Source organism: Calliphora vicina, chromosome 2 (assembly GCF_958450345.1).
Source record: "Calliphora vicina chromosome 2, idCalVici1.1, whole genome shotgun sequence".
Taxonomy (NCBI): Eukaryota; Metazoa; Arthropoda; class Insecta; order Diptera; family Calliphoridae; genus Calliphora; species Calliphora vicina.
The window spans coordinates 132,814,042-132,825,011 of record NC_088781.1 but is presented as its reverse complement, the minus strand read 5'-3'; the positions used below and the strand labels follow the sequence as shown (position 1 = coordinate 132,825,011).

The window sequence follows — 10,970 nt, the reverse complement described above, 5'->3', positions numbered from 1 at the left end:
ACATATTAAACAAACCTATCACACAATTAGACTCCGATCAAAAGTTTAATTAATTCCGTATTTCTCTTTTTCAGAAAATCCAAAACGAAAATTGCATTCCGAATGTAACCACTTTCAGTTTTCAAAGTGGTTTGTTTTAATATTAAAATCGCTATTAAAATCAGAAATACAGAATTATTAAATATTTTTGGTATGAATAAATGACACGCAATCTAAAGAACCTAAAACGAAATCGATCGGAATAAAAACTACGGAATTGGAACTATTCGGAACAAAATGAGTGACATTCCTGATAATATTAAGTTCGGCACAAATTTCCTGTAAAATATAGATTTGTGGAAAGTAGCCGGACAAAACTTAAGTTAAAAGCTCTTCCATCCGCCCGAAGATCTGGTATTTAAGAAAATAGTAAGAACTACTACTAGTTTACACTACGTATTTATACTTTTCAATCAATTTGAATCACATTTCTTACCTAAATCCGTTTAAATTATTTGGTTTTCATAACCTGGCCTTTATTATGATTGAAATATAGTTATTTTTAAATTTATCCTTTTGAAATTTATGATAATCCTGCCTATATCTGCAAATTATTATTCAATTATTTCTATATCATCATATTATTATATAAAATATATACGATTTTATATGAGGAACTCAATAAGTTAAAGAAAACAAAAATGTTATTATTTTTAAGACATAAAATATATTTTTTTTGTATTAAATTTAACTTAAATAAAAACTACAAAATTAAAAAACTAATAGTTGACATAAATTATATATAAAATAAGGCTTTTGAAATTAGGCATATGCATGGGATTTAATTATTTCCACATGAAAATCAATCAAAATATAGAAGGATGTTTGATTTTATGTGAGAGACCTTAATAAATTCACTATACTGCATTATATTCCTGAGGTATAATTAATAATAATAAAAAACGTGGTAGTTATTTTTAAAAGACAAAATAATTTCACTGAAAAAATATATATTTATTCTTTTTTTTTATTAAATTTAACTTAAAACCTGGCAGTTTAATTTAATCTTTAGAAAATAAAAACTACAAAATTAAAAAAAATACTATGATAATGACATCAATTCAATCTAAAATAAGGCTTTTGAAATTTGCCTATAGGCATACGATTGCGTTGTCTTAAGCGGCGCACAGCCTCACGCAAATATTTGGGTTGTAAGGCTCCGGTATCACCCATTTCTTCCATGACATCCAAGGCTTAAAATAATTCAAAAATATTTAAAATAAATTAACTCAGCTTTAATAAAATCAACCAACCAACCTTCTTCCACAATTTCGCCCACAAACACTTTGGCTATGCCAGACATGGCTATCACTACATTTTGCGACACCGAGCATCCAGTAATGGTTTGCATTAATCTTTTAACCGCGGCTTTGGGAAAGGCGGATCTGCGGTACATTTCATAGCGATCTAATTGTTCTTCGGTGAAATTGGATACCAAAACTCTGTTGAAGGTTACATATTTTTTATTTTTTTTTAGAAAATTTTATTAATTTTGTTGTGTATTAATCTCAAACTTACTGCATTTTTTCTCTTTCTTCTTCCTCCAATTCCTTTTTGGACTTTTGTTTGCGGCTTAATGCCTGTTGATCATCGTAATCATCTCTATTATCACTACTTTCCCGCTTCACCACTCTACATTCATCTGTTTTGGAGTCGGAATCCTTATTATCATCAGTTTTAGTGTCTGAATCGGAATTTTGACTACTTTCGCTGGTTGTTTTACTGCGATCAAGATGCGAATCGAAAAATTTCATGTCCACTTCATCGGAATCGTTTAAGTTTGCAGATTTTTGTGTGGGAAAGAATATATCATCCATTTTAAACTATTATTTTAATAAATTTCAGCAAATTAAAAAGTTTTAATGAAATTTTCAATGTTTTCAAGAGATTTGTTTACAAAATATACTGAAATGTCAAAATGAAAACAGATATACATACAAACATAGACAACATATATGTAAAGTGGTGTTCATTACATAAACAGTGTTGTAAAATGGTTTAATTATATCAGAAATTGATTTTTGCTTACAAATTCTATTATTTTAGTTAAAAAATTACATTTAAGTTAGTTTAACATGTTTTTGAATGATATTTACATATACATTTAATGGTGTTAAATAATTTTATGTTTTAATTGCTATTTATTTTATTGTGAGGGCTGTGTTCATTACAAATTTCAGTGTTGTAAAACATTTTTCATATTATTTTAGTTGTTTTGTCATTATCTTTCTTGCGGTTCTTTTGACTTTTCTATTGAACCCAAGAAAAAAACTCGTGTTCGTATTTCTTCCTTATTCCTTCTTTTTAGCAAAAAAGCTGCATTTGTACGGTAGTTGATTAGTGGAAATAGTTGGAATTATTTTATATTTTTATAAATAAATTAAAAATTGTAGAAAAGAATTAAGAAAACAACACCAATATGTCGGGCGTAGAGGAAACTAAAGTCGATGGCAATGTGCCCTCAAATGTTGAAAAAGTTGAAGAAGCCAATGAGGTCTCTAGCGCAGCGGCCCAAGAAGAGGTTAAAAAACAAAAGAAACCTAAACCCAATAATAAGAAATTGAGACAAGGTAATGTAGAGCAAATCAATTATATGTAGATGGAACAATTATATTTAATGTTTTATTTTATTAATATATTTATAGCTGAAGCTGCTGCCAAAAAAGCCGATGGTGTAGAAGGTGAGACCCCAGCTGATGAGGGCAAAACTGAAGTTAATGGCGATGCTAACAGCGGTGATGCTGAAAAGAAGTCGGCCAATAAAAAGAAGAATAAAAACAAAGGTAAAGGCCAGAAAAAAGTTCAAACTGAACCCCCCTCCATTCCCATTGCTGATCTGTTCCCCGATGGCAACTTCCCAGAGGGTGAAATTATGCAACATCCCAAACCCAAACATATGCCCGACGATACTGTAGCCGCCAATCGTTTTACTTCCGAAGAAAAGCGTGCTCTCGATCGTGCTCACAATGACATCTATCAGGAGTTGCGTCAAGCGGCTGAAGCCCACAGACAAACCCGTCAATATATGCAGCGTTACATTAAGCCCGGCATGTCCATGATACAGATTTGTGAAGAACTCGAAAATACTGCTCGCCGCTTGATTGGCGAGAATGGTTTGGAAGCCGGTTTGGCCTTCCCCACCGGTTGCTCTCTCAATCATTGTGCTGCCCATTACACACCAAATGCTGGTGACACTACTGTTTTGCAATACGATGATGTGTGCAAAATTGATTTTGGTACTCACATTAAGGGTCGCATTATCGATTGTGCCTTTACGCTGACTTTCAATCAGAAATACGATCCTTTGCTGCAGGCCGTTAAGGATGCCACCAACACAGGCATCAAGGAGGCTGGTATCGATGTGCGTCTATGCGATATTGGCGCTGCCATCCAAGAAGTTATGGAATCGTATGAAATTGAGTTGGACGGTAAAGTTTATGGTGTGAAGGCGATACGTAATTTGAATGGTCATTCCATTAGTCCATACCGTAAGTAGAGATTTTGAAAAAAAATATACATAATTGAATCATTATTATTTTCCGTTTCGAGCTAGCTAACGATTTCAGTTTAGGTAAAATTTTCACCTCGATCTTGTATTTTTTTATTTCTTTATGAAATTTTTTGAATTGCGATCCCATAAGGATCGTTATAGATAGCGCAGTCGATATAGCCATGACCGTCTGTCTGTTGAAAACAACTTACAAACATGATTGATACATCAATATATCCGCCAATGGGTGCGTCAAAATCGTGAAAAATTATTTTTAAGTCAAATTTTTTTTTACCAAAAAAAAATTTTTCACCCAAATATTTTTTTTCAACAATTTTTTTTCTACAAAACTTTTTTTTATAAATATATTTTTCTAACCATTTTTTGAACAAAAAAAAGTTTAAAAAAAAATTATTTTTTTTTTAAATTTCATCAACTTTTTTTCAACAAAAATTATTGTCTTAAAATATAAGATTCGGCACGGCCGATTCTCTATTACTTGTTTTATAATTTAATTATTTTGAACTAAGGCAATGAATGTTTGATAAAGGAAAACATATTTCGAATCGATTGATCGAGCACCGATCTTGTAAATTTTGTTTGTTTATGAAAAGTTCTAGTATGAATCAGTATTTTTTAAATTTTTTGAGCTCATTTGGTGTAACTGGCAATTTAGAACATTTTTAGTCTCGATTGCGTCAAATATTTAGGTAATTTTTAATCACTTTTTTAGAACGATCAGTTAATTTTTGATCGAGATAAAATTGTAAATTTTTTTTTCGAAAAATTTTTAATAGATTTTTCTTTAGATCATTTCATTACACACAGCTGTATAACATTTATAATTTTTCTATAAAAACTAACATTTCTTATAATTTCTCCCCTCCTCCTCTTCCTCTCTTTACAGGCATTCACGCGGGCAAAACTGTGCCCATTGTCAAGGGTGGCGATTCCACACGTATGGAAGAAAATGAATTCTATGCCATTGAGACATTCGGCTCCACTGGTCGCGGTCTCGTTCACGACGATATGGACTGTTCTCACTACATGAAGAACTTTGAAGCACCCTTTGTGCCATTGCGTTTGCAATCATCCAGCAAATTGTTGAGTACAATTAACAAAAACTTCGGTACATTGGCTTTCTGTAAGCGTTGGTTGGATCGTGCTGGTGCCACTAAATACCAAATGGCTTTGAAGGATTTGTGCGACAAGGGTGTGGTCGAGGCCTATCCACCATTGTGCGATATTAAAGGTTGTTATACCGCCCAATACGAACATACCATTATGTTGCGTCCCTCTTGTAAAGAAATTGTTTCACGTGGTGATGATTACTAAATGCATGAGCATGAAATTGTTGTGGAATAAACATAAAAGGTTTGTTGTAACAAATTTCCTGACAGTTTGAAACTGCTAACAGGATGTCTAGAAATATATATATTTTTTCTTTTTATTACCATTTTACCCAAATATATACATATTTAACATAAAGTCTACTTTTTTTTTTCACTACAATTACATTTTGTTATCGATTACTCTATAAGTTACTTTTTTTTTGTTTAAATTTTTCTTTTATAAATTGTATAAAAGAGAAACGTATTACAAATCTAAAAATAAATAAAAAAAAAACAAATCCTAATATTCTGAAAAAAACAACAACTCTTTGAAATGTTTTATTTTTTTATTTCTTTCTACAAATACAGATTTTAAATCTGTAAATTGTAATGCTTGCTAGTTAAATAAACCTTAAAATTAACTAAATTATAAATAATAATTAATCTCTATTATACATTAGCATAATTTCAGATCCCGAGGTTACATAGTTTAGGGGTACACCATCACTTAGGGAGCCGTCTTGTTGCATATTACGCGCTTGATTGTTGAGTTCTTGGGCCATGGGCAAATCATGTGTTATAACATCTTTGGCTACAAAGGTTCTGGTTTCCACATAATCCAAACCGGGTTCAGGTTTGGCACCCATTAACAGATTGCCCTTTTGCACACCCATATACTGGGTGGCCTTGGCATTTAAAGGCAATTGGCCGCAAGATTCAGCCTGTACTTTGCGGTGAGCTTGTAGATTAGAAACGCAAGTAAAACGTTTGCCACAGCCATTGCACATGAAACGTTTGATGCCCGTGTGCACCGACATATGGGTCAAAAGACTCTCGCGATAAGGATATTCTTTGGGACAAAGCTAAAACAAAAAATAAAGCAACACATCATTAATTTAACCAGCTATTCATTTTTGTTCTCAATAAAAAAATACCATAAAAACTTACATGACACTTAAAGCGCTTCTCATCTGTATGGGCATATTTAATATGTGTTTTATATTGAGCCTTAATCTTAAAGGTTTTACCACACTTATCACACTGATAGGGCCGTGCATCATTGTGCAATAACATGTGAGTCTTTAGAATACCCGCCGTGGTTAAACATTTGCCACACTCTTGACACTGATACAAAGGCAAACGACCACAATCTGAGCGTTCATGGTCCGTCAATTGAGTGCGTCCCAAGAATTTCTTGCCACATTTCATGCATATCAAATTACGATTGTTTTTATAATCCTTATTGCCGCCATGTATGCGTGCCTTATGGGATTTGAGAGCATCACAGCCCGTCATAAATTTCTCACAAATTTCACACCACAACATGTCTTTGTGCTTGTCATGAGCATGGGCAGTAGCTTCCTCGCGTGTAGCAAAATAAAGAGTACAATAACAGGGACATTTATGTATCAAACTGCCATCTGCTCCATGTTTGGGTATGTGGGATAGTAAACGTTTTTCCATCAAGTAAATTTTATCGCATATATGGCATTTGAACACATCATCGGTCTGTACATCATCCAACTCATTTTTGAATACTTCCTTGATGAACTCCTCAGACTTTTTGTGATCATCACGCAAATGTTTTTCATAAGGTTTTCGCATATAATAGATTTTAATGCAGTCAGCACATTGCCACGATTTATCGCGTCTTTTCAACAGTTTCATGCGCTCTCTTAGTTGCTTGGCTGAGATGGAAGCTAAACGATAAGATTTACCCGCCTTGTTATCCTCATCAGAGCCAGGCTCGGCTTTGGGACGTCTAGGGCGATATTTGCCACGCTTTTTAATGAATTTTTTGATTTTTTCCGATTTCGAGAAGAAAGGTTGAAAGTTGCGTGGCACTTTAACGCTGGGACCTTCTTTAAGGGCAGGAAAACAGTTGCTAACATCTTCCAGTAAAACATAGCACGCTTTAATGTCATCCTGGGTAGCTTCTATGGCCTAAGAATTGTAAGAATAATACATAAATACAATTTATTCATTAATTTTTTATTTTAAGTTTCACTTACCTTATATTTTTCTTCTAAAATATCTTCTCCCGCTTCTTCTAACTCATCACTGTCTTCATATTTTATATAGGCTACTTCCGCCTCTTTCAGAATATCATCAGTATCTTGACTATCTTTTGATTCACAAGTTTTTCGAGCTCTTTTTCGTTTTATTTGCTCTGGTGATGATTTGTCTTCCCGCAGCTCTTCCAAAGCCGTATAATCATTTTCATTTAACAAATGCTCTAGTATGCGATCTTTTTCATCAAATAAATTATCCTTTTCATCTTCGTACTTCACTTCAGCCGTGTAGGAATCCATGCGGGTGTATTCAAACTCTCCCAGCGGTTCTATTTGTATATTGGTAGTTATGGCTAAATCATCCTCATCATCATAGTTTTCCTGCTTAATACCAGCTGTAGGCAGAGGTATTTTAAAATCGTTTAGGGCTTTATCCTCCTCATCGTCGGTGTCCGAATCGGCAGGCTCAAAATCTGGCACATATTCATCTTCACTGTCATCAGACCATTGTGTAGTCGTTTGATTTTGCAAGGGTTTATCCGACATGCCCAACTCCGGTGGTGGTATATTTGTTTCTTCTTGAGTTTTTAGCTCCGTTTTTTGTTTTGGTTTAAGCGGCAAGTAATCATCATCATCATCCATGTCTTCGGTCAACAATTCCTCAACTTTTAAGTCTTCATCTTCGATAAGATCAAAATCTACAATCTTTTTCCGTGGACTGCGCTTGCGCAAAGTGGGTGGTGCGGTTTGGGGTGCGGGTGCGGGTCCCGTACGCTTGCGGGCCGTGGGTTTTGTTTTCACAGGCTTGCTGCTGGCAGGTTTATTGGGCGATTCTTTCTTAAGGTTGGCCACTTTCACCTGATCATCAGGCTTAATGATTTTATTGACATTTACCACTTTGATTTCGGAGGTGGGATTTAAAGTGGCCGGAACTGAAAGTTTGTAAGATAATAGGGTTTGTTAAGAATTTTAAAAAATTATGTGAATTAGTCGTGAACTTACTTCTTGAAGTATGTTTTCTAATGCGATTCCTGGGTGGATCAAACTGCGGCAAACCACAGGTATCTGGACGATTTCTGCGATGCTTGATTAGATTGGAATAACAAGAAAATCTGGAGGTGCAGCCCTTACATTCCACCAGACGTATGCCGGTATGAATGGAAGAATGTGTTACAATACTTTCACGATGGGAGAAACTTTTGCCGCAAACCTGGCAGGGGAAAATTTTAAAATTATGAATTTTTAATAAACAAAAAGTTTGCAAATAAAATTTTACATTTGACTTCATTAAAAAAAATAAAAGTAATTTTACGTTTTTACAATTTCATGATTTTTTTTTTAAATTTTTATTTTTTTCCAAAAATTTTATTTCATTTTTTAAAAAATAATTTTATTTATTTTTCAGGAAATTTGAAAAAAGATTTACTGCCTGTTCCACTATGTCGAAAGAAAAATGAGTCGAAAAAATTTGTATGAAAAACACTCAGTTTTTTAAATTCTTTCGAATAGTTTTAATACAAATTTGTTCGAATCATTTTTCTTTCGACATCCTGAAAATAAATTGAAAGATTTTTTTTTCAAAAAAATTTAAAAATTTTTTTTTTTTAAAAAATTTGGAAATAGATTTGACTTCATTAAATTATTTTTTAAAAAATTTAAAATTTTTTTTGAAATAAAATTTAAGAAAAAAAACATGAAATTATTTTTTTTTTTAATTTAGCTTTCAATTATTTTTCTGATTAACCATAAACCCAGTTTCTTTCCAACTTACATCACAACTATACGGCTTCTCACCCGTATGCGTCCTCTCATGTTCCACCAAACGAGCCTTTTGCTTAAAATTACGTCCGCAATAACTGCAACAGAATTTCAATTCACCCGAATGATTATCCAAATGTTGTTTCAAATTGTATTTGGTCACAAAAGCCAACTGGCATTTATCACATTTGTAGGGCTTTATGCGGCCACACTCCGTTTCCATATGCCGGCGATAGGGATCGATGGTCTTGTAGGCGGCTCCACATTTTTCGCACGTAAATATCTCTCTATCCACACCCTGGTGTATGTCTCTAATGTGCGATCGATAATCATCTTCATTGGTGAAAGTGGTATCTTTGCATAGGCGACAGGCTATGGTGGTGTGTTCGGTTTCACGATGTTTTTTAAGTTCCTCATCGGAACAGAAACGGGAATCACAATAGCGGCATATGAAACCACCGGGCGGATCATGTTTCTTGACATGTTTCACATAGCCGGCCAGAGATACTAAGGCTTTGTTGCAGATGGGACAGAAAAGTTTGGGAACACCGTCCGTGGAGAGTTTGACAAGCATGTTTTGTTGGGCAGCAGCAGCGGCTGAAGATGTAGAGGCGGCACTAGCGTCGGCTGGAAGGGCGATAAAATAGTCAATGTTTATTTTAGCGGCAGGTATTTTTTATGTTGGTAGAATAATTTAAGCCCCTGTCTATACTTGACAAATATATATCACAACAATTAATGACGTTTGTTGTCAAGACAAAGTTGTCTGAGCAAAAGCACTAACAATTTTGTTATAACCCCCTGTCTATACTTGACAAATATTTATTATAACAATTAATGACGTTTGTTGTCAAGACAAAGTTGTTTGAAGTTTATCATGATAAAAATTTGTCAGGTATAGACAGGGGGTAACGAAACAATAATACTAATAACAGGATTTTTTTTTTATCTTGACAACCATTTTGACGTTTATCATGATACAAATTTATCAGGTATAGACAGGGGGTAAGGAATTTTTGTAGTAAAAATACATAAATTAAAAAAATGTTTATAAGACACTGTCTATACTATAATATTTATCATAACAATTAATGTCAAGACAAAGTTGTCTGAGCAAAAGCACTAACAATTTTATCATAAAGCAATAATACTAATAAATGAGACTATTCAACAATTTTGACATTTATCATGACACCAATTTATCAGGTATAAACAAGGTAAAAAAACAACATATTTTAACAAATTTCATTATTTTTATAAAATGTTTGAAACCGTCTCTGGTCATTTAAAGGTTAAATACAATTTAATTCAAACCAACTACACATCCCTGACCTAGCGGCACTTTTTTTGACACTTGTTTTCAAGCACTAAAAAAGTGGGAAACAACAGTAATGAACACCGCCAACAACAAGAAGTTTTAATAAAATGTTCACAATCCACCACAAAATTAACAAAAACTAGTGAAAATGTGTATAAAACTAATAATAATTATAAGAATATTGTAAAACCATAACAAAACTCACCCATTTTAACAAATAACCTTAAATTAAAACGCTTGCCGCTAAAGGTATTTAACTTTTATTAACAAATATTGTGTAGTTTATTTTTTGATTGCTCTTTGTTGCTTTATTTTGTAGTTAGTTTTTTTTTAGCTTTTCGTAATTATCACATTTTTTTGCTGGATATTTTTTTTGCTCACTTTTTTTTTAATTTGTTAAACAAAACGTTTGTGTGAAAAGCAATCATTAGTTTTTGTTGTTTTGTTTAAAATTTTGTTTGTTTTTTTTTCTTGCTATTTTGTTTCGTTTAATTTTTACACATTAAAAAATTTCTGGTAAAATTAATTTTCATGAACAAATTGTATAAAATGAAAATGAAATTTTTTTTCTTGTTCTCTCTCTGTGGTATACACCTTGAAAAATCGACACGTCTATTATGGCGTTTTATTCTCTATTAAATATGGCTGCTTTGTGAGGCTTGTTGTATGTACAATTTTTCTCACACTGCATGTGTGCAGAGTGCTGCCATATTGTTAAGAGAGGGGTGTTTGTTGAGTAAAAATGTTCAGTGTTGGTAAATGTTGTTTTTAATTGACATATAGAGGGCACTGGGTAGTATGAATGTTTTTGTTGTTTTTATTTGATTAAACGTTAATTTAAGTAGATTTTATTAGAAACTGAATTTTTAGCGGAATTTAACAAATTAAAAAGTATTTAGGCTAACTTTTTTTAAAATAAACGATAACTTAAGTATATTTTAATAGAAATTAAGAATGTTTGCCTAAATTAAGCAAATTAAAAAGTATTTATGCAGCTTTTTTAATAATATTTTAGCAATAAA

General features: G+C 32.8%; 3 protein-coding genes across 3 annotated transcripts; 1 reads left to right on the top strand and 2 right to left on the bottom strand.

Moving 5' to 3' along the window:
• Positions 1-683: 683 nt before the first annotated feature.
• Taf11 (TATA-box binding protein associated factor 11) lies at positions 684-1,886 on the bottom strand. The gene is made up of 3 exons (XM_065501836.1): positions 1,558-1,886; positions 1,297-1,481; positions 684-1,232 (listed from the first exon to the last, which is right to left on the bottom strand). The coding sequence occupies exons 1-3, from the start codon at positions 1,854-1,856 to the stop codon at positions 1,096-1,098; spliced, it is 621 nt and encodes a 206-aa protein (XP_065357908.1). The 5' UTR covers positions 1,857-1,886; the 3' UTR covers positions 684-1,095.
• Positions 1,887-2,377: 491 nt separating this feature from the next.
• Positions 2,378-5,017, top strand: und (methionyl aminopeptidase und). Its single transcript, XM_065501835.1, has 3 exons — positions 2,378-2,609; positions 2,685-3,527; positions 4,437-5,017. The coding sequence occupies exons 1-3, from the start codon at positions 2,459-2,461 to the stop codon at positions 4,862-4,864; spliced, it is 1,422 nt and encodes a 473-aa protein (XP_065357907.1). The 5' UTR covers positions 2,378-2,458; the 3' UTR covers positions 4,865-5,017.
• Positions 5,018-5,228: 211 nt separating this feature from the next.
• On the bottom strand, positions 5,229-10,588 carry zf30C (zinc finger protein 30C). The gene is made up of 6 exons (XM_065501834.1): positions 10,154-10,588; positions 8,644-9,257; positions 7,875-8,082; positions 6,873-7,804; positions 5,809-6,804; positions 5,229-5,723 (listed from the first exon to the last, which is right to left on the bottom strand). Exons 1-6 carry the CDS (start codon positions 10,155-10,157, stop codon positions 5,301-5,303), a joined length of 3,177 nt encoding a protein of 1,058 aa, XP_065357906.1. The 5' UTR covers positions 10,158-10,588; the 3' UTR covers positions 5,229-5,300.
• Between the last annotated feature and the right edge of the window lie 382 nt (positions 10,589-10,970).